The 23343-nt window shown below is 47.5% G+C and overlaps 1 protein-coding gene across 2 annotated transcripts in view; it reads right to left on the bottom strand.

Moving 5' to 3' along the window:
- Positions 1 to 8448: 8448 nt before the first annotated feature.
- Positions 8449 to 23343, bottom strand: part of ASS1 (argininosuccinate synthase 1) — a 43072-nt gene continuing 28177 nt past the window's right edge. For both annotated transcript variants that reach the window (XM_032233464.1, XM_032233463.1), the window contains exons 12-15: positions 21572 to 21703; positions 14654 to 14810; positions 9766 to 9831; positions 8449 to 8689 (exon numbers count right to left, since the gene is read on the bottom strand). In XM_032233464.1, the coding sequence (XP_032089355.1) occupies positions 8638 to 8689; positions 9766 to 9831; positions 14654 to 14810; positions 21572 to 21703 (407 nt within the window). In that variant the 3' untranslated portion in view covers positions 8449 to 8637. The remainder of the gene's footprint in view (positions 8690 to 9765; positions 9832 to 14653; positions 14811 to 21571; positions 21704 to 23343) is intronic.

Below are 23343 nucleotides of genomic sequence, written 5' to 3'. Positions count from 1 at the left end.
TGTTTGGAGCAATTAGGGTTTTTCCCTCGGCCGACCGTTGTGGCTTAACTGTTCTATACAAAGCACAGTTGGGTCCATTTAAAAAAAAAAACACCCATCTGGACTCCGTTCAAACCAAAGCTTTTAAGAGCTGCGTCCTTTTCTCCTGCTTTCAATGCAGCTCTCCACGTTGATGTGGGATTAACCCATGTTGGGTCTAGTCAACAGGTAGGAAGTGTTGATCTTTGGCTACGATTAACATCTTATCTGCAGGATTTAAGCCACTCTGATTTTGGGAAGATCGATTCTTTTCTGTTTGGGAGCATCTATCGGGGAGGAAATCGCTCCAAAGCCTTTGAGATGATATGATCATCGCAAAGTGGACTTTGATCGGTCCGATAAATCTGATTAATCAGGGAGGGGTGTTGCTTAAAGAGCAGGTTCTACAAAGGCCAGCGAGTCTCTCCAATCAAAATCTGTTGTTAGTTGCGAAGTCCTGTCCGACCCATCGCGACCCCATGGACCACGTTCCTCCAGGCCTTCCTGTCCTCTCCCATCCCCTGGAGTCAGTGGTGGGTTCATAGCTGGTTTACTACCGGTTCGCTGAGAGGGCATTTTGCCACATGAGGGTAATGCCAACTTAAATGTTGCGAAGCTTCAGGTTTTATACGAGAGGCGTGGACTTCAACCATCTCACCAAGCTCAGGAAAAGTCCAATACTTTTTAATCCGTGATATTTACTGCAGGAAGTTTGCAAACTGTAAACAAAGAATTTCAATCACCGTAAGTGATTCTTGGGTTCATTTATTTTATCTTTGTCACTCTATGTAAGGAGTAGGGTATCCTTTGGCCATCCCAGTGTCCCCATTTTTGGAACTCACGAGTGTCTCCTGGGGATTGGCTCAAAGTCACCCAACCCTTCCCATGCTAACGCACCTTAACGTTATGCCTTAACCACTAGACCAAAGGGGCCCTCTCGTAGAGCAAATTAGGATGGAGCAGGTCTTTCTTTTGGTGGGTGGAGGCAGGGGGTATATCCACGTGTTCAGGAGTTCCTCATCTCCATCTGACTTAACTTTGTCAAAGCTTCAGGTATTTACTTCTGGATTTTGTACTTGCTCAGTGACCAAAACCAAATTCAAAAACGGCTTCATCCCCAAATCCCTTAGGCGAGTTCATTTGAACTCGTCAAGCGATTCCAGTGGCTTATAGGCAAAACAGAAGCCGGGAGGGGAAAAAATAAATGGTTTTTATTGAGGGTGCTCTAAGGGGCAGAATGAGAAAAACAGGGAATGGATGCTCAGAAGCTAAAGTTTGAGGCCTGTTTTTTCGACAAAAGCCAGCTCCATCCTTGAAATCTATGTGTGGCCCACTTGATGGAGGGAAAGAAAGAAAGAAAGAAGGAAGGAAGGAAGGAAGGAAGGAAGGAAGGAAGGAAGGAAAGAAAGAAAGAAAGAAAGAAAAGTCTTTCTTGACCGTTGGTGTTTCCCCCTAATGGAGTTCTAATGGAGTTCTAAAGTAGTGGCCATTTCATTGACCATTAACCAGAAGAGCAGATGGGCCTGTCCAAACTCCCCCAACATAAAATCTTTTGATTCTGCCTGGGGCTGAGTGGGGGGAACTTTTCTTCCTTGGGAAAAGAGGGACAGGCAATCTCTCAGAGGACCAGTGTTTGGGAGGGGAAGGAAGGAAGGAGAAAAAGAGAGAAGGAAGGAAATGAGGAAGGAAGGGGAGAAGGAAGAAAGAAAATGGGAATGAGGAAAGGAAGGGAGGAAGAAAGGAAAGAAGGATTGAGGGGGAGAAGGAAGAAAGGAAATGGGAATGAGGGAAGGAAGGAAGATTCCATATGGTCACCAGAGATCAAAGGAGACACAGACACAGACAGAGATACAGACTTAGGTTAAATTCAGGGTCTCCTGCTTGAGCATGGGGTTGGACTAGAAGACCTCCAAGGTTCCTTCCAGCTCTCTTCTGATTGATTGATTGATTGATTGATGACACTCCGTCCCCTTCCCCTCCATGTGTGGCCTGAGGTGGTTTTGCATGGCGATTTTGACAGTTTTTGCAAATCTCTGCATTGCTGGCCCGTCCTCCCCCACCCTCCCTCCATCTGCCACGGCCTTCCACGTTATCGAAATGCCCTCCTTCCCACCCTCTTTTTCTCCCCATGCTGCGCTCGCTCGATTTGGGGCTCAGGATTTATGGCCCCGTCTTTAAAAACCACGTTATTAGCCCCATGTTGCTGAACAGGGGTCAACATGTCATGGCAGGGCCTCCATCGATCGGAAGGTCTTCTTTACACTCTGAGAAGAAGAAGAAGAAAAAAGATAATATTTTGCTCCCCGAGGCGAAAACAGTTTGGCCTCAGTCAAATGGTCTTCAGCGTCCGTTGCTTGATCCAACCGTCTCTCAGCTTCTTTATGGAGGAAGAAACACTCTGGCTGATCATTGTTAAAACCTGCTAAAAATGGGGCAAAACTCATGGAACTGTTGTAAGTTGAGGACTACCTATATTGGTTCTCTTTACCGCCTCGTAGGTTCATCCCATCGTCCATGTTTCCACCTTCAGGGAGGGTCATTCCTAGATATATGAGTTATTCTTAGAACTGCGATTAGTAGCACGTATTGATGAGCGGTTGAGCGATAAGGCTTGAGAGGAACTGGAGGTCACCCGCGGAGCCTTACGAGCAAAGTCAATGGGGAAGCCTGCGGGAAGTCGAAAGTCATTTCTATTCACCCTCACGCTGTTTGTCCCTGTAGATAAATAGCTATTGACCAGGGATGACTTTAGTTCGTCTTAGGTTGTCTGGTTTATCTTCAAAATCCAACCCGGGAAGGCAAAGTACAGGCAGTCCTCAGCTTACGACCACAATAGCAATAGCAGTTCAACACTGCAACCGTCATAAACGTGAATCAGTTTGCCAAGCATCTGAATTTCGACGATGTGTCCAGGGGAATGCTGCAACGGACGTAAGTGTGAAAAATGGTGCTGTCCCTTTTTTTTCAGCCCCGTTTTTATAGCAATAGCAATAGCAGTAGACTTATATACCGCTTCATAGGCCTTTCAGGCCTCTCTAAGCGGTTTACAGAGAGTCAGCATATTGCCCCCAACAATCTGGGTCCTCATTTTACCCACCTCGGAAGGATGGAAGGCTGAGTCAACCCTGAGCCGGTGAGATTTGAACCGCTGACCTGCTGATCTAGCAGTAGCCTGCAGTGCTGCATTTAACCACTGCGCCACCTTGGCTCAAAATGGTTTAACTCCAAATGGTCACTAAACAAACTGTCGCAAGTCGAGGACTACCAGAAGTTGGGAAAGTGTGTGAAATACACGGGTTTCGTCTTCCTCAACTGGTTGGGAAGACCCACTGCTCATTTGTAGCTATTTCCTTTCCCCCCCACCCCTCCGAAACCCTTTCTGAGTTGTGCAAGCGCCTCGGCCACTGCCCCTCCCCAGTGTCTCTCCGTGTGTGTGTGTGTGTGTGTGGTTTTCTTTGCGCAGCTCTCTTTCCGCGCTCTTTGCTGGTGACTTCTGTCCTTGATATGCTCATCCCGTGAATGAGATATTATTATAGGGCATAGAGAGAGCTATTACAGAGAAGAATCACCTACTTTCTCCCTCAAACAATGCCGTTTTTTTTGCTAATTCTCGGCAGCGTTTGGGTCCCATCTGGCTGGCACAGTGCGCTCCAATGTCTCCGGTCCATTATGAGGCTGCTTGCCTGTTTCAACCGTCTCCCCCTCCTCGCTTTCTCTGCCTCCCCTCCCTGGCTTCCCATTCTTCTCCCGTTTAATAGGCTGAACAGGGACTTGCTTAATCGAGTAATGTCAAATATGCACAAAACAGACCAATAAAAAAAGAAACTAATGCATTTCCCTGCCTTTGTCCGCCAGTCTCTCAAGTGCCTAACATTTTCCATCGCAGAGCCCACTTAAAACACATCACCAACAATTCGACACAAAACCACTACTTGTTGGTTCAATCTGGGAGGTTCGCTCACTCGGTTTCCTCCGCTGTGTCTTTTCTGATTTTTTGTTTGCCTTCTGAGACGCAACCGGGGGGACGATTAGATCTCCCCACAGGACCTTGAGGGATGGGGGTGCTGAGCACCAGGAAGGATGGGTCCCTCCCCTTGTTTTTGCCTCTTGCCCACTCAAGAGCCACAGATTTACCGCAACAGCCTTGAGCTTAAATGGGCATTTTTATTGGGGTGGGGTGGGGGGGGTGGGATAACGGCAGTAAAAGGACTTTTGTGGCTACGAAAGAGCGGTTGATCGGAACGCATCTTAAAAGAGCTTGACCCAGAGAGCTGTGGTAGTCCTCGACTTGCAACGTGGATTTGTCAAGGGCTTCCTGAACTTGCGAAAGTGTGTGGAACCAACAGGTTGCGTCCTACTTGACTTGACTGGTCAGGAAAATCCATTGCTCTTTTGTAAGGTAAAAGTAAAGGTTCCCTTGCACATATCTGCTAGTTGTTCCTGACTCTAGGGCAGTGTTTCTCAACCTTGTCAACTTGAAGATGTCCGGACTTCAACTCCCAGAATTCCCCAGCCAGCATTCGCTGGCTGGGGAATTCTGGGAGTTGAAGTCCGGACATCTTCAAGTTGACAAGGTTGAGAAACACTGCTCTAGGGGGTGGTGCTCATCTCCATTTCAAAGCCGAAGAGCCAGCGCTGTCCGAAGATGTCTCCGTGGTCATGTGGCTGACTTAACGCTGAAGGCATACAGAACGCTGTTCCCTTCCCACCAAAGGTGGCTCCTATTTTTCTACTTGCATTTTTTTAACGTGATTTCAAACTGCTCGGTTGGCAGAAGCTGGGACGAGTCACGGGAGCTCCCTCCGTTAGGCGGCACGAGGGATTTGAACCGCTGAACTGCTGACCTTTCTGACCAACAAGCTCAGTGTCTTAGCCACTGAGCCACCACATCCCACTGCTCTTTTGCAGCTATTTCTTTTTTCTGCTCCGAAACCCTTTCTGAGCGGTGCAAGCAACACCATCACAAGCCCGTGTGTGGGTGTGTGGGGGGGGATATTTGTTTGTTTTGCACAGGTCCCATCGCCTTGGGTAGGCAGCCTTTTGTTGGCAGGGTGATGTCTCTGCTTTTTAGGATGCCGTCTAGATTTGCCATCGCTTCCCTCCCCAGGAAGAAGCCTCTTTTAACTTCTTGGCTGCAGTCCCACCTGCGGTGATCTTGGAGCCCAGGAAAATAAAATCTCTCCTCCGTTTCTTCCCCATCTATTTGCCAGGAATTGAGAGGATGCCACGATCCTCGTTTTCTTAATGTTGAGTTTCAAGGCAACTTTTGCTCCCTCCTCCTTCACCCGCATCAAGAGGCTCTTTAGTTCCTCTTCCCTTTCTGCCCTTCGAGTGGCATCCTCTGCGTATCCACGGTTGCTGATATTTCTCCCTGGATGTCCTAGGATGATTTAAGCGCATCGTAATGGCCGGTGATGGAGATTCAAAGGAATGGCCGCTGGGGCTGTCCGTCTCTCTGGGCTCACCTCAACCCATGACCCCCAGAAGCCACCAGAGCCCCACATTGCGCTCCGAGTCGGCTCTTCCGTAACCCCAGAGGTCAACCCACTGACCTTTCCCCAAAAGCGCCGAAGGGGGGAAAGAGAGGCCGGCAGGCTCCCCGTGGCTACAGTTACCCGAACCCAATCCAACGTTACCTGTCGGGTCAGGGGCCTCTCGGGATATTTAAGCCCGTCCTCAATTAGGGCCGGGGAGGGCTGGAAAAAGAGGCCCCCCCAACTGACCAGATGCCATCAAGGGTGCCTTCTGTAGGCCTCTCCCGGCCGGCTTTCTTGGTGGCGAGGGAGGGTCCCTGGGGAGAGCCCCGGGCGATGGCCTCCCTGCCCTCCCTGGCTTGGGTTGCCCGTCCTGCCTCTCCCTCAGGTGGTTCCCAGGACGGGGGCAGAAGGGAAGAATAGCTGCTTTCAACCTTCCCAGGGAGGCCTTTGACAGAAGGAGAAGCCAGCCAGGTCCCCCCACAAAGCCATCTTGTTGAGGGGTTTACAAAGGCTTTTATTTGTGCCACCCTTCCTAGAAGCTTCAGGCGATTCCCCCAAACGACGAGATTCACAAACTGGCTTTGTGAGAGTCCTATTTTTTTTCCTCTTTCCCCCCTTTAAACTTCTGGGGCAGGTTTTTTTTAAAAAAAATTCATTTATTTTCCCTTCCCCAACTGGAACGGGCCTTTTTCGCACGGTGCTTCGGGCTAAAATATCCAAAGGGCCTGTCTTGGGAGGAGGAGGGGGGAACCTAGAGGTCATTTATACCAACTCCAGGTTGTACAGCCATGGGAAAGCGAAGGCAGGGACGATCTCTTGAAAGGGGGAAGTCCCAGCATTCCCACCCCCCCACCCCACCCCCCACCCCCCGGAGAAGGGAGGACATCTTAGAAAGAGCACGCACACACACACACACACACACACAGACACGGCATCGCTGCGGGATCGTTTTAAGAGGCGGCAAGGAGAAACTCTCAACGGCTTTTGAGATTTCAACAAATCCTCGGTTGATGCCCACAATTTCCATGGCTCTGCAAGGCGGCCGTTCAGCGAGTCACACCCGATAGCATGATTTTTTCTCTCTCTCTTTTTTTGCCGGGGTCGTCCAGTCGCTAAGCGAATCAGGGTCCCCCCGTTGGCTTCACTTGCCGGAAGCTGGCCGGGAAGCTCCTTTTTCTCAGTGCTGTCACAGCTCTGGTCACTAAATGGATTGTTCTAAGTCGAGGACCGCCTGTCACGTGCCCGATGAATCAGGAGGGGCTTCAGCTTGTGAAATCTCTGCTTCTCCACTCAAGTTTCCAAGCGAGCTTTTAACAGGCCGCAAGCAGAAGAAACTTGGGGAGTTTTTCTCCCCCAGCTTTGCGAAGGGAAACGGAGTTTGGTGCCACGTGACTGACAGCCGCCGTCATTGTGGTGGAAGATGCTGGAAGGCCACCTGTGGAGATTTTCTGCAGCTGCGGAAGATTAGCCTCTTCCACCAGACCAAAGCCATTAACTTCTTCCAATAGGCCATCACTTCCGCTAGCAAAGCCGGCAGATGAGTTATCGATTGGAAATGACCCCAGCGACGCCCCCCGTCTCCTCCGCAGCCTGAGAAGAGTGCAGATCAGCCCAACGCCACCGACAGACCGCCGGGGCGTTTCCCCCAAGCAGCTGCCTCGCACCCGGAGCCTCATTGGCACTGGAGGGGATCCGGACGGTTGCGCCAGAAGCTGGCAATCCAAATAGATGTTATTCTCTATATACTGTTTCCATCTTCCCTTAAGAATAGGCAAAAAGGTGGGTTCCTACCGCTTTGGCCCATCTGGTGCTCTGGGTCTCTGGAACCGGCAGCGGCCCAGGCCTGCCACGCCCCCCCGAACCGGCTCTCCTACAGCCGCGCCATCTTGATTTTGGGTTCTGCGCATGTGCAGAACAATTTTCATTGCAGAAATGCAATTCCCCCCCCCTTTTAAATGTTTTGCGCCTGTGCAGAGCTTTGTAGGTGCAAATGTGGGTGCGCCCACTGTCACCTATCACCTGTCTTCTCAATTCTGGTTTTGTTATTGTTGTCGTTGTTAGTTAATTTTATAAATAACTCAAGGCGGTGATCAGCCTTAATGATCCTTCCTCCTGCTATCTTCCCCACAACAACCTTGTGGGGCGGGTTGGAATGAGAGATTGTGGGGGAGGACTGGGCCAAAGTCACCCAGCTGGCTTCCATGGCTAAGGCAGGATTAGAACTCACTGTTGCCCAGTGATTGGCCCAAAGTAACTCAAATGGTTTTCACGCCTAAGGCTGGCTGGCAGGCAGGCAGGCAGGCAGACAGATAAATAGATGGATGGATGGATGGATGGATGGATGGATGGATGGATGGATGGGTGGGTGGGTGGGTGGATGGATGGAGGTATATATATATAGATAGGTGCAGGTATAGAGATGCATTGGACACAAGCATTTTGACATTTCTGCAAGCAGCCTTTCCCTTTGTATCCTCTTTACCTTGAATTTAGATTTTCAGCACTGAATCCGCAGGGGAGGTCAAAAGCACTGCAGCAAAATATCAACAAGAATGACGACAACAAAAATCGGATAAAAGGATTTTGGGGGGGGGGAAAGCAAATGCAGAGAGGGAGAAAACTCCCCCAGATTTCACAGCAATTAAGCCAAAGACAAAGCGAGGCTGTTAATGCCTGGTGATTAAAGGGAAAATGCTAATTTTTTTCCTCCTTCGCTAAGGCTCTTACAGGTAGAAAGAGGACTCGGTTTGGGTGAAATCCAACTGCGGCGCTATTGTGTTTTTTTTTTTCTTTGCACACACATAGACAAAATTGCCAATTCTAAACAAAATACAGGATGTCCTTCAGGTGCCCCGGGAATTCAGCAATATGTGATGGGTGAGGAAATGAAACTGCCCCAAACAGAGAGAAGAGAGGAACATTACAAGGGGTGTCACTCATCAGAGCTGTGAAATAATGTCAGAAATATTTTAATGATAAGGTCTTGGTTGCATAAGAAGACTTGCTTTTCGGCAGCTCGGCAATTGAGAAGCGTAACAAAACACGGGTCGGGAAGGTGGAGGACATGCCCAGTTGCGACCCAGAGGACGAGAGCTGGGAAGAAATTAGCAGAATGAGCTGCTTTTGGGCCACTTGATTGCCATTAATCCTGAGCCAGGCTGACCTTGTCGGGGAGCCGATGATATTCTTTCAGCCTGTATGCCAAACCGAAGGGAGAGAAGGAAAGGGGGGAGAGAAATATAATTATGAATTTACAGGTAACAGCAAAAAAAAATTGAGGCAATTAAGCGATGTGAAACGACAATAAACACAAGATGCATTTATTAAGAGGGGTTTCGTTCCTGCGTTTTTGTCTTTGACAATTGCTGCTAAACACACAATTGTTTTGTATCTGTCGGGCTTTTCTGTCTGTCCATCTATCCATTCTATATCTATCTGCTCATTCTGTATATTTATCAATCAATCAATCAATCAATCAATCAATCTATCTATCTATCCATCCATCCATCCATCCATCCATCCATCCATCCATCGTCTATCTATCATCTATCATCTATTTATCTATTGTTATCTATCTCTCTATATCCATCCATCCATCCATCCATCCATCCATCCATCCATCTATCTATCTATCACCCATCAGTATATCTATCTAATCCATCATCTATCAGTATATCTATCTATCTATCTATCTATCTATCTATCTATCTATCTATCTATCTATCTATCTATCATCTATTTATCTATCTATCTATTTATCTATCTATTATCTATCATCCATCTATCTATCTATCTATCTATCTATCTATCTATCTATCTATCTATCTATCTATCTATCTATCTATCATCCATCATCTATCAGTATATCCATCATCCATCATCTATCAGTATATCCATCTATCTATCTATCTATCTATCTATCATCTATCATCTATCTATCTATCTATCTATCTATCTATCTATCTATCATATATCTATCTATCAATCTATTTATCGATCTATCATCTATCAATCATCTATTTATCGATCTATCATCTATCAATCATCTATTTATCTATCTATTATATATCATCCATTATCTATCATCTATCTATCTATCTATCTATCTATCTATCTATCTATCTATCTATCTATCTATCTATCTATCTATCATCTTCCATTCTACATCAATCCCATCTCACTCCTTCTCTTTCCCACAACCTCTGGAGGGAAGCTGCTGTTCCACTGATCAATTAGCCGATGGGAGCCGGTGTTCAGAGGGAATACAGACCTAAGGGAATTGATGTTGATGAATCCAGTGGCATCCGAGGGTTCATAACTCCCTTGAACATCCATGCTGAAGGAAAGGAAGAGAAAGGACGGGTCAGAACTGCAATATCGGGTTTGGAAAGGAGGATTTCACTCCGTGTAGTATCTTAAGCCAAGAGGTAGGCAACCACCATATATTCTGGAGTACAGTTAGTTCTCAATTTAGGATCACAGCTGGAAAAACAATTTCTACTGCTAAACAAGGCAGATGTTAAGTTGCCTGATTTTATGACCTTCCCCCACCTCCACTTTGGCCTGATTGTTAAGCAAGTCACCACAACTGTAAAGTGAATCACACAAAGAATTTGTCGACTTGACTAGGTGGCTCAATGGCTAAGACACCGAGTTTGTCGATCAGAAAGGTTGCCACTTCGGCGGTTTGAATCCTTAGTACAGGTGTCCTGCATGAGCAGGGGGTTGGACTAGATGACCTCCAAGGTACCTCCCAACTCTGTTGACTGTTGACTGTTGATTGACTTGGCTTGCTGGAAGCCGACTGGTTGCAGAGTTGTGGCCACGTGAGCCGAGGATGCTGCAACCATTGTCAACCCCTGCCAGCTCCCACCTGCCCAAATTCTGATCACGTGACTGTGGAGACACTGAGATGGCCATAAGTGTGAGGACAGGTCTAAATCACAGGGTTTTTTCCCACAGGGCTGTTGTAGCTTTGAATGATGGCTGAACGTAACGACCGTTAAGTCAAGGATTATCTGTCATCTGGCATAAAACAACTCCTCCACCCTTTTCCCAGCCTCCTTTACCAGTTTGCAGAATTTGGCTTTCACCAGGATCTGGATCTGGTTAGACTTTGGAATAGAATAGAACAGTAGAGTCGGAAGGGACCCTGGAGGTCTTCTAGTCCAACCCCCTGCTTAGGCAGGAAACCCCACACCCCTTCAGACAAAGCTTTCTCCCAGCTTTCTGGAACCTGCCCCACTGGCTTTGCTCCTCCAAAGGACGCAAATGGGGAACCACTTGGACACGGCAACTGTCACAGTCGGTGGGCAAGCATCTGAATTTTAATCACGCATCTCTGAGGATGCTGCAATGGCCGTAAGGGTGAAAAAGGATCATACGTCACTTTTTTCAGTGCCTCTTGTGGCCCACTAGTGGCCAGTGCAGCTGGCAGCAGATTCGGACAGTGAGGAGGTTGGGGAGGAAGATGGGCCAGTCCCGGAGTCTGGGGAAGGGTCAGATGAAGAGGGCTCTGTGTCGGAGGCAGAGAGGGGGCCAGGGATGTATGACAGTTGTCAGCTGCCGAGAGGGAGCCGAGGTGGTGCAGTGGTTAAATGCAGCACTGCAGGCTACTTCAGCTGACTGCAGTTCTGCAGTTCGGCGGTTCAAATCTCACCGGCTCAGGGTTGACTCAGCCTTCCATCCTTCCGAGGTGGGTGAAATGAGAACCCGGATTGTTGTTGGGGGCAATATGCTGACTCTGTAAACCGCTTAGAGAGGGCTGGAAGCCCTATGAAGCGGTATATAAGTCTAATTGCTATTGCTATTGCCTTCAGAGTCAGACATCAGTGAGGCAGAAGAACAGCTGGAGCCTGTTCCCAGTGTCCGCATGCACAGAGTTGCCAGACGAAGGGAGGAGCTAAGGAACAAGAGTTGAATTGGGAGGAAGGCCACAGGTGGACCATGAATGGCCCCTCCCAGAGGAAACAAAAGAGGAGCGAAGGGGGAGTGGAGTTTGTAGGAGACAAAATCAGTTCCCTTCATTGGTTCCTGACTCTCTGAGGCTCCTTGCCAGATTCTGCAGATCTCGGCCTGGCAGCTCTCCAAGCCAGAGAAGGTCTGTGACCGTAAATCCTCCCTCGAAAGACTTTGCTGGAGGGGATTGAACAGAATTCACAGCAAATAAGTAAAAGGGGTTTTTGTCGGGAACAGGAGTTTACTTCATGCTCTTGGGAGGCCTGGTTCAGAAGAGTGCCGTTGTAACTTTGAACGGTCTCTGTCATACGTTGAGGACTACCCGAAATCAGGCAGGGAAGACTAAACATTCAGAAATTGGATTTGGAGATGGTCAGCCCTTAATTGCCTCCAAGGTTTGGCCATCCGCTCCCTGCTTCCTGGACAAAGCCACCGCTGTCCCCCCCCCATCAAGGGCTCTCAACCTTCACCCGTGCAGAATCCACTCCTGGCACACAATCACCTAATTTAGAAGTGATTCTTCCGACAACCTTTGACTTGAAAGGCCTTTGCCTCAGAAAGGCTCCTTTGTTGCGCAAAGTGCCGGCCGGTTAATTATGGGGCAATAAAAAAAGGCCGCATAATGTTCCATGCGCCCAAGGTCTCCATGCGCCACCTCTTTCTTTTCTTCTCCCTCCTCCTGGTTCTCTCTCAAACTCCCCCCCCCCCCATTATTTCAAAGGAGGCCGGTGGGTTGACTTGGCTAAAGAGATATTGTTGTTGACCCTTCGCTCACTCCTGTGGCCGACGTCCGCATTGTAGACAATGGGTCATCTCTAACGGACGGGCCCTTTGGAAAGAATGAATGACAGAGTTGGAAGGGATCTTGGAGGTCCTCTAGTCCAACCCCCTTCTCAAGTCAGCTGGGTGATTTTGAGCCAATCACCAGGTGACGGTGAGTTCTAGTCCCGCCTTAGGCATGAAAAACAGCTGGGTGATTTTGAGCCAATCACCAGGTGACGGTGAGTTCTAGTCCCGCCTTAGGCATGAAAAACAGCTGGGTGATTTTGAGCCAATCACCAGGTGATGGTGAGTTGCGGTTTGCAAACGGGGAGACGACTGAATAAACCCCTGGCCTGCAAAATTCGGAAGTGTTAGACTCAATTCAGCAAGGAATCTAGATCAAGAAGTTGTAAGGAAACTCTCTGGGGTGGGGTAGGGGGCTGGCATTAAGCATGCAACAGAAATCCTGCACGCTAGTTCAAACCCCCGAACCGGATCGCAAACCATCCTTCTCGTCACGAAAGTAAATAAAACGGAACCTTCTTCCTTTTTCTGCAAACTGCAACCCTCTTTCTTTTTGGGGTTTTTTTTGAAAGGGGGGAGGGGGAAAAATTAAAAAGAGAGAAAGAGAGAGAGAGAGAGAGAGAGAGTTTACAATGACTTTACCTCCCACCGAAGGGCTATAGAAAAACCTCGGAGCTTTTATTTTTGCTCATCGAAGTGGTACTGACCTGCTCTGTAATTATCTTACTTTCTACCCACTGTGCAGAGACATTTTTCGCGTGTTACATCTCTTGTGGCACCCGCTTCAGTTCCCGTGATGCCGTCACTCAAATGCTTTTCAACCCAGCGATGTAGAAATCAGGAAGAAAAGAAAAATGGCTCACGACACAGTGAGAATAAATGTCCCTGTTTCCCCCCCTCTCTCTCCTTTCTCCTTTGCGCTCTTTCTTCCTTCTCCCCACCCTGCACTCTCTCTCTCTCTCTCCCCCCCTCTCTCTTTTTAACGTTATTCATTTAATTTCGCCGCGTGAGAATGCAAGCGATAATGAAAGGTTGAGATGGAATTATTAGAAACTGCTGATTTGAAGGGGGAGGAAAAGTAAGATCCAGAGGAGAGAGGCATAATTTGACATTTACTCTGACTGATCTAAACTGATTTGGGTATATTTACGGCTTATAAAGCATTTCGAAGGATTGAAAGGGGAAACGAAGAGACAGAAATAAGAAAGGGAAGCTGACAAGCAGTGGATGTCTATGTAGATGTGTGGATGTGTGGATGTATGCATTTAAAAAGGCTGAAAGCTTACTGATGAAAAATACTTTTCACTTTTAAACAAGACCTTTGCTTAATTGTGTGGGGTTTTTTTTATGCCTCTTAAAAATCAGTAAGGGTGACGAAAGAGAAGAAAAAGCCGAAGTTTAAGAATAAATAATGTTGAGGTGAAAATTTTAGAGTTTTTAAACCTTGGGGGCATTTTTAACCACAGATGTGTAGAAAATTCAGAGCAATTTTTTAAAAAAAATATTGCATTGTTCAACATAGATTTAAACCTTGGCGACCTCTTTTGCGTGCAGTGGTCCAATTCAACAGGGATTCTTGGACATTCTTAAAAGTCTACTCTTAAGTTGTGTCCAGTGTAATTAGGGGAGGGGAGATAGTTGCTATTGGAATGGAGAAGTTTTATTTTGCAGCACAAGTTTGGCTCAAAGTGAAAAAGGCTCTTTGCACAATAGGATTTTCCGGAGTTTTCTTCAACAAGATTTATTGAGACAAAAAGAACGGAGTGGCAAGATTTCCAGAAACTCAGCAAGTCCACTTTAGGGTGGAAACAACATATGACAATATAAAAAAAACATAAGGGACGTGGTGGCTCAGTGGCTGAGATGCTGAGCTTGTTGATCAGAAAGGTTGGCAATTTGGCGGTTCGAATCCCTAGTGCCGCGTCACAGAGTGAGCTCCCGTGACTTGTCCCGGCTTCTGCCAACCTAGCAGTTCAAAAGCACGTACAAAATGCAAATAGAAAAATAGGAACCACCTTTGGTGGGAAGGGAACAGCGTTCTGTGCGCCTTCAGGCGTTGAGTCATGCCGGCCACATGACCACAGAGACATCTTCGGACAGCGCTGGCTGTTCAGCTTTGAAAGGGAGATGAGCACCATCGCCCCCTAGAGTCGGGTACGACCAGCACATATGTGCGAGGGGAACTTTTACCTTTTATCTATGCATAAGTATCTGTTCAACTCAAGGTCAAAGCTAAATTGGCACTAGATGAGGGCCAATGGAACTCAAGGAAGGCTGGGCTCTCTTGTGGCTGTGCCATGATTCCAGGCTAATGACACATTTAACCCCACCCTCCACTTCAGTTTGTCTCCTACAGATGAATTGTTGACATATGGTTCTGGAATTACACCGGTAATTACACGTAAGGGACTTACCTTACGAGTTCCTCATTGTACAGGGATTGGCGCGATTCCCTTCCTAAAATGTACACGTGACCCTTCAAGACAGAGAGCTGGACCTTCCCCTCCACCAGGTCTTGGGAATGGTCGATGCAACGGCGGATGAATTCGCCCTCGGGGCTGAACCAGAAGCCTACCACAAAGACAGAGATTGCTCTGAGCAGTAGCTCAAGGTTTCGGAAGGTCCATCTTCATTAGCTGCAAAACTCCGAATCCCATATTGGAATTCCACAAGAGAGCACGCTCCTGAACAGATAGTCCTCGACTTACGACCATTTTTTAACGGCAATTCCAAGTTCACCACACCACTGAAACACTGACTTAGGGCTGCACTGCATCCTTAGGGTCACACGATGGTGAGTTCCAACATGCACAATCAATGAGGGAAGCTGGATTCACTGAATAACCGCAGGTGAAAAAGGTCGTAAAGTCAGGTCTGGCCACATGACAATTTGCTTAACCATCGTATCTCTGGATCGCCCCTGAAATTCCAACCTTGATTGTGGTTGTAAGCCGAGGACTATCAGTACGTAACTACTCAACAGTTAAGTCCTGTTAGTATTTAAGGGAACGATCTTTCCTTCCTGCTCTAAAGTCTAAAGTTGGGGGTTCAAATTACAAAGGGAAATTTGGATTCACTTAAGAACCGCGTTGCAGTTCATTCTGCAGTGATTCGCTTAACAACCTGGGCAAAAAAAAAACGGTCATAAAATGGGCACGACTCACTTAGCGCCTGCTTTGCTTAGTGACTGAAAGGCTGAAAATCAAAGCTACCCGTTCTACAGAGCGGGTGTCTGACTTGCAACCGTGACCCGACAAAAGCGCGCCGACAAAACCGCGGCGCTAAAACCGCGATGTCAAAAGCGCGCCGACAACAGCGCGCCGACAGAAGCGTGATTTAAGTTAAGGTAAGGTTTAGGGTTAGGGTTAGGGTTAGGGTTGCAGCGCGCTTCTGTCGGCACGCTGTTGTCAGCGCGCTTCAGCGCTCATTCGTCGGCGCGGTTTTGTCACCACGGTTTAGTCAGGCACGCTTTTGTCGTTCGCGCATTTGTGGTGGAACCACTTGCAACCACTCGTTTAGCAAGAGTGCAAAATTACAACGGCACTGAAAAAAGTGACCATTTTTCACACTTACCGACCACTGCAACAACCCCATGGCCGCCTGACTTACATTCAGATGCTTGCCAACTGACTTGTATTTATGACGGTTGCAGCGTCCCCGGGGTCAGTTGATCCCCTTTTACATCTTAGCTAAGCGTAGTACACAAAATTATTTGCTGCAACGTCCTACCTGTCAATGGCTCCTTCAGCTTCAACCACAGTAACACACAGGGGCAAACAATCGATGCAAACTCCAGGTAAACTCGATTGCAGAAAATACGACTTCAGCCACAGAGAGGTCAACGCCTGGAATGCTCTACCTGACTCCGTTGTTACATCCTCAAACCCCCCCAAGCTTCAACCTTAGATTGCCTACTGTGGCCCTCACCCCATTCCTAGGAGGTCCGTAAAGGGGGCGTGCATAAGCGCACCAGCGTGCCTTCCGTCCCTGTCCTCATGTTGCTTTTTATTTGTATCCATTCCCTGTATTCATATTTATGTTTATACTAATACCTGTTATCTTTTACATGCTTGACAAACAAAATAAAATAAAACTAAACTAAATAGAACTAAATGAAATGAAATGAAACTAAATAAAACTAAACAAAACGAAATGAAATAAATTCTATTGGTCCTCATCTCAAAGTCCCCAGAGCCAGGAGGATTGTTATTATGATTCTTATTGCACATGTAACATTATCAAAGGCCATCTGGAGGAGACCCTAGGAAACCCAAGGGGGGGGGGAGCGAAGTCTTGGGGCAGATGGCTAAAGAGCAAACGAGACCCTTCAGGTGTGCCTCACCTGGATTATCAAAAGGGGACAACAATGCACAGGCGGAACAAGGATGGCCATTTCTAATCCCCAGAAGAAAGAAGAGGAACATGGCGGGAGGGGGGGGGAGAACCATCAAAGGAGAGCTAGGAGCATGCAGGGAACCCTCCGCCCCCCACCCAATTCCTTCCCCAGTAATTAAGAAGCTAAATCAGAAACAGTGGCATTCTTTCCTTCCCCTTTTTACTTCCTCCAAAGGAGTCTCTATCACTCCGGGACATCTGTACCCATCTGGTGGGGAATCGACCCTTCCTCTGCGGGTTCACTTCTCAAGTAACCTCACCCCCCTCGCCCCATTCCAGGAACCCCCCCACCCCCCATCTCAATTTCCACTGGACCACATAGGCCAAGCTTTGTTGTTTCTGGTATGAGAAGACAATGGAGGGCAGATACCCTACGCTGGTCCTCTAGGGTTTCATCCTTGTTCTTGGGAGATCTGGAGGACGGATAAGCCAGGGACTTAATTGCTTCCTCCAGGGAAGGGATCTCCCAATTCCCCAGGCCAAGCGAGGACCCGTTAGGAATCTTGAAAGTGTTTTGTGGAAGCTGTCACCAAGGAGCTTCAACTTCTATGGTGGGGTTTTTTTTGGGGGGGACAGAGCCACTAAACTTATTAAGTGGATACAGCAAGTTTTGAAGGCATCCCATTTTATACAAGAAAGCCACCATAGGTTGTCATTCAAGGAATGACATTAGGAATCTTGAAAGCGCCTTGTGGAAGCTGTCAACAAGGATCTTCAATTTATATGATGATTTTTTTGTGGGACCAAGACACCAAACCAAGTGGATACACCAAGTTGTGAAGGCATCACATTGGTCTAGTGCAGTGTTTCTCAACCTTGGCGACTTTAAGTCCTGTGGACCTCAACTCCCAGAATCCCCCAGCCAGCTGTGCTGGCTGGGGGTTCTGGGAGTTGAAGTCCACAGGACTTAAAGTCGTCAAGGTTGAGAAACACTGGTCTTGTGGTTAAGACAGCAGGCCACAAAACGTGAAAACCCTAAGTGCTGGCTGGGGAATTCTGGGAGTTGAAGTCCACAAGTCTTGAAGGGGTTGCCAAAATTGGACACCCTTGATTTGGACGATATGGGATGGAACAGAACTGCATTTCTCCTAATTAGGACTTTAGAAGATGAAATCCGCCCTCACAAGGGTGGAAAATTGAAGACTGTTTTGATGGGGTTCTACCAGAACCTGTCAGAACCTGCTGAATTTCACCCCGTCTTTCTTCCTTGCTTTCTCCATCCCTCCCTCTTCTCTTCCTCCCCTTCCTTCCTTGCTTTTCCCCTCCTTCCCTTTTCCATCTCTTTCCTTCCTTTCTTGCTTGCTTTCTCCCTCCCTCTTCTCTCCTCCTTCTCATCTTCTTCCCCTCCTCCCTCCCTCCCTCTTTCGGTTTGTCTTTCTAAGGGGACAAAGATTCCTAACAAACTGCACCTTTCGAGAAAGTTAGTCCATCGGGATCCTCTCTTTCTCTCTGCCTCCGTCCTCCCACACACACACACACAACAACCCACCCTGCTTTTCAAGGACAATCCAGCTCCCCTCCTCGGAAGAGAGAAGCAGGTGGCCACACCTGGCTTAAACCTGGCACAGAGTGGGAACCCGAACAAAACCGGAGAACTGCCTTCCCCGCCGCAGGTTGGAGGAGTCTTTGCAGGGGTACGAGGGAAATGACAGCCACTAATTGCCTTAAATCCAGAGACTAGTTACAATAATTAGGTGTTTAAGGAAGACAGGGAGACAAAAACTTGGTCTCCAGCAGGCTCCCTCTGCTGAGTGGAACTCTCTGTCATCCGCTATATTGTTATTTGCCCTTTTTTTGGTCTCTATTGCTACTATTTCCCTTCCGACGACACGCTGCAGCTCACCTGCCGCCTTACGAGAGTCGATTTCGAGAAGGGAAATTTCTCAAAAGGCAGGGAGGCACAATTCGGGATTTCCCTGGCTTGAACGAAGACGTTTTAAGGAAGAGACAGCGATATTCCTTAAAATTAAACGGCCCTGGGCTCACCCAGCAGCCGAACTGGGCAGCAAGAGGAAGGGGAGAGCAGCAGGAGAAGATCGAGTGCCTGATAATATTCTCACTCAGTGTTAGCATTTATAATATGCCTTTAAAAAAAGAAAGATCATTTGGGATCTGATTGGGAAGAAAACCCGAAATCCTATTCAAAACAGACCCCTTTTCCTAATCCCTGTGCAATAAGATCTTTCTCATTGCTGTTTACTTCCACGCACTCCCAGTTTTTGTTCTCTATTTCTCCCCCCCCCCCGCCCCAGTTTCCAAAACTGGCCACAGGCCAGGAACGGCTCACCCTGCTGACCAGACACCTGCTTGAAAATGCCAGGGGTAACAACCTCCTTGGCACTTGCACTTAAAAACACACGCCGGGATTTCATCTCCTATTTGCCTCCAACAAAACCAGGCCGGTTCTCCAACCCAAGATAAATTCCACAGTGCCCCAGTGTGGGCTGACTCCACATAGCAAATTCCCGTCCGCAAGAGGCACAGGAGTGGATAATTAACAGCTACGCACCGGCCCCCCAATGGGTGGAGTGGGTGCTTAAACCCTCTCAGCTAGGCAATCCGATTTGTGAACTTTCCCCTCCAATGTATTTCCAGAGCACGGCAGTGGACAGCGCATTGGAAAACATCAACCAAGATGTGGCTTTAAAAAAAATTTTTTTTTGCTTAGTTATTCAGTTGTTCTATCTATCTATCTATCTATCTATCTATCTATCTATCTATCTATCTATCTATCTATCTATCTATCTATCTATCTCTATCATTCATATATATATATATATATATATATATATATATATATATATATATATATATATATGTATATATATGTATATATATATATATATATATATATATATATATATATATATATATATATATATATATGAATGAATGAATGAATGAATGAATGAATGAATGAATGAATATGAATATGAATATTTGTAGCTCTGGGTTAAAATGAGTGGGTGCTTTCTAAGCTTGATTTTTTTCTTGCAGACATTTCATGACCCAACTAGGTAACATCATCAGTGATGGAAGGCAGTGGGGTTTGCAGGGAGAGGAAGAGGAGGAGGAGAAAGAAGAAGAAGAAGAAGAAGAAGAAGAAGAAGAAGAAGAAGAAGAAGAAGAAGAAGAAGAAGAAGAAGAAGAAGAAGAAGAAGAATTGTTATTATTATTATTGTGGGGGCCTTGATACTTTCTGAGCTGGGTGGTTTTCTGGCAGATGTTTCATTATCCAAACTAGGTAACATCATACTGATGATGTTACCTACTTGGGTAATGAAACGTCTGTCAGAAAACCACCAACATTAGAGAGCACCGCATTTTTGTTCCTTTGTCTTTTTCCTCCTCCCCCAGCCTCAGTTTCTGAACTATTAAAGTATTTCTCTTAATATGATTTAATACTCAAACTATTAAAACAGATCCTTCCCTCCCCCCAATATGGTTTTTGGAGATAAAATTATTTAGCTTTCTTATTTCAAAATAGATAAGCTTTGGTGCAACGGTTATGCATGTTTATCTTGTTCTTTAGGGTGTGTGTTTGAGCTTTTGCATTAGTTAAAACCTGTAAGGAATCAAAACAGGCATGGAAATAGTTTTAAAGTGGGGATAAATCTGCCTAACAAACCAGTTCTACTTGACGGAGGGTTGGAGAGAAAGAGAACTTCAGCACCCTGGAGAGCTCCCGCAAAAGTAGAAATGGCCCCAGTTCAATCAACTCAGATCTACTTTGCTAGCAACGTTCTGGGAGAAATTTAAAAAAAAAAATTGTCACACTATTAAACCACCCTCCGCTCCTCTTAAGCCAGGGGTCAGGAATCCCTCTCTCTGGAGCCGCATGTGGCTCACCCATCCCTCTGCTGCGGCTCCCTGTCGCTCAAAATACGTGTTGCAACCGCCAATGTGTGATACCTGCCAGCATACGGTTTATTGAGTTTTTCAACCGCAGGTAGGCCGACCATGGATAAAGCCAAGGAAAGAAAAGTTTCAGAAGAAAACACAGCGTTTAATTCAACTACATATGCTACGTTCTGTGGCCGCTCAGGAAACAGCCAGGTATGGGGAACATTTTTGTGGTTCCCAGGTGTTTTCTTTTCTGTGGGAAACTGGTCCAAATGACTCTTTGGGTGTTTAAGGTTGCCAACCCCTGTCTTAAGCCAACATCCCTCCAGATGTGGCTGCAATCCAATTCTAGGGTTGTAAAGGCGAGTGGGGAGAGAGGCACTTTCAGACGTGACCTCAGGAGTCTGGAAGAAGAGTTATAGGCTAAATAATTGTCAGATAAGAGACAGCTGAGCCCCAAGAAGGAAAAAGGATGTGGCAAACGTCTCAAAAGAGACCTTCCCTAGTTTCTTGGGTTGTAAAGGCGGGGGTGGGGTGGGGGGAGAGGCATTTTCAGACTTACAAGATTCTGCTACTACAACCTTACAATAAAGATAGAATTAGCAGTGCTTCTGGACTGAACTATAGGTAGCCCTCAACTCGCAACCACAACTGACCTCAAAGTTTCTGAGGCTAAGTGAGTTGAGTGAACTTGGCCCCATTTTACAACAGTTGTTCAGTGAGTGACTGTCATTGTTAAATGGGTAACATGGTTGTTAAGTAAATCCGGCTTCCCCACTGACTCTTCTTGCCAGAAGGTCGCAAAAGCAGATCATGTAACCGCGGGATGCGGTGAGTGACCGCCATAAATACGAGCCCATGGCCAAGCATCTGAATTCAGACCACATGACCAGGGGGAAGCCGCAATGGTCGTCAGGGCAAAAAACGGCCCCGAGTCTCCTTTTTTCAGTGCTCCTGCAACTTCGAACGGTTACTACTACAACTGTTACTACAACTTCGAACGGTTACTGTTGCACGTGGCGGATGGCCCCAGACTTCGCAAGGCCGACCGCTCATCAGGAACGGCAGGAGACCGGCCCAAGGTCCTTACGTACCGTTGTAAACCAGCTCTCCGAACTTGGCGGCCAGTCCTCGCTTGATGTTCCTCACCTCGCGGTCGGTGGTGAGGGCCTCGAGGTCTAAATGAGCGGAGTGGAGGATGGTTCCCGCCGGAGTCTCATAGATACCTAGAGGTTTCATCCGCGCAGAGGAGAGCGGGGGAGGGGTGGTGGAGTAGGGGGGGGAGAGAAAGCCAGAGGGGGAGAGGGGAGAGAGAGAGAGAGAAAAGAGTGAGGCCTAAAACTGTCACGAAATGACACAGAATAATGATCTGCTTGACAGGAAGGAAACGCCGTGGCTGCCTCTATTCAGTCTCAGCTTGCCATGAAACGCGACTGTCATTACAGTCCCGCTGGGGCCGAGACAGTCCACTCCGCACCTCGCGGAGAAAATTTCTGGATTCCTCTTTGGGAAGAAACGCTCCGACTAGGCGAAATGACAGGGTTGAGGAAGGCGATTTCCCACCGATGGTCGCCCACCAATCTGGGCCTGAAAACCTATAATTAAACAACCACGCAGGGCAGGCTCATGGGGGAGTCAGGGGAAAAGAAAGAAACTCTCGTCTCTCTCTTCCTTTCTCCCCCCACCCTCAACTCTTCCAACAAATGCAAGAAAAGGCCTGTGAGGCTGCGTAAGCAGCAAGGAAGCTGAATCGCTAAAGGAACAGTTCTAAGTCAAGGATTAAAGGTTCCCCTCGCACATACAGTATGTGCCAGTCGTTCCCGACTCTAGGGGGCGATGGTGCTCATCTCCGTTTCAAAGGCCAAAGAGCCAGCGCTGTCCAAAAGACGCCTCCGTGGTCATGTGGCTGGCATGACTCAATGCCAAAGGCTCATGGAACGCTGTTCCCTTCCCACCAAAGGTGGTTCCTATTTTTCTACTTGCATTGTTTTACGTGCTTTCGAACTGCTAGGTTGGCAGAAGCTGGGATGAGTCATGGGAGCTCACTCCCTTACGCAGCGCTAGGGATTCGAACTGCCAAACTGCCAATCTTTTCTGATCGACAAGCTCAGCGTCTTAGCCCCTGAGCCTCTGTGTCCCTATACTTCAAGGACTACCAGTCTATAACTACATGGATTGTGTGTGTCTGTGTCTGTGTGTATTTACTCCGTTCGATCGTGTTCTCATTGTAGGCTAAATTAATAAGCACCCAAAATGTGATTGTGTGACTACCAAGGAAGTTGCAGCCCTCAGAACTTTCAATTCGCATAATTACAACTACCTTTTGGGGCGATCGGTCATATATCTTATTGTTGTTAGTTGCGAAGTCATATACAACCCATCACGACCCCACAGACAACATTCCTCCAGGCCTTCCTGTCCTCTCCCATCCTCCGGAGTCCATTCAAGCTTATGCTGATTGCTTCGGAGACTCCATCCATCCACCTCCTTCTCTGCCGTCCCCTTCTTCTTCTTCTGCCCTCCATCCTTCCCAGCATGAGGCTCTTCTCCAGGGAGTCCTTCTTCCTTCTCCTTAGGTGGCCAAAGCATTTGAGTCTCCTCTTCAGGATCTGGCCTTCTAAAGAGCAGCCAGGGTGGATCTCCTCTAGGACTGACCGGTTGGATGGCCTTGCAGTCCAAGGGACTCAATGCAGGAGTCTTCTTCTCCAGCACCAGAGTTCAAAGGCCTCCATTCTTTGGCCCTCAGCCTTCCTTGTGGTCCAACCTTCACAGCCATCCATGGCAACTGGGGAAACCAGAGCCTTGACTAGATGCACTTTTGATTGGCAGGGTGATGTCTCTGCTTTTTAGGATGCTGCCTAGATTT

Source organism: Thamnophis elegans, chromosome 16, assembly GCF_009769535.1.
Source record: "Thamnophis elegans isolate rThaEle1 chromosome 16, rThaEle1.pri, whole genome shotgun sequence".
In the NCBI taxonomy this organism is placed as follows: Eukaryota; Metazoa; Chordata; class Lepidosauria; order Squamata; family Colubridae; genus Thamnophis; species Thamnophis elegans.
This window is presented reverse-complemented; position numbering and strand designations above follow the sequence as displayed.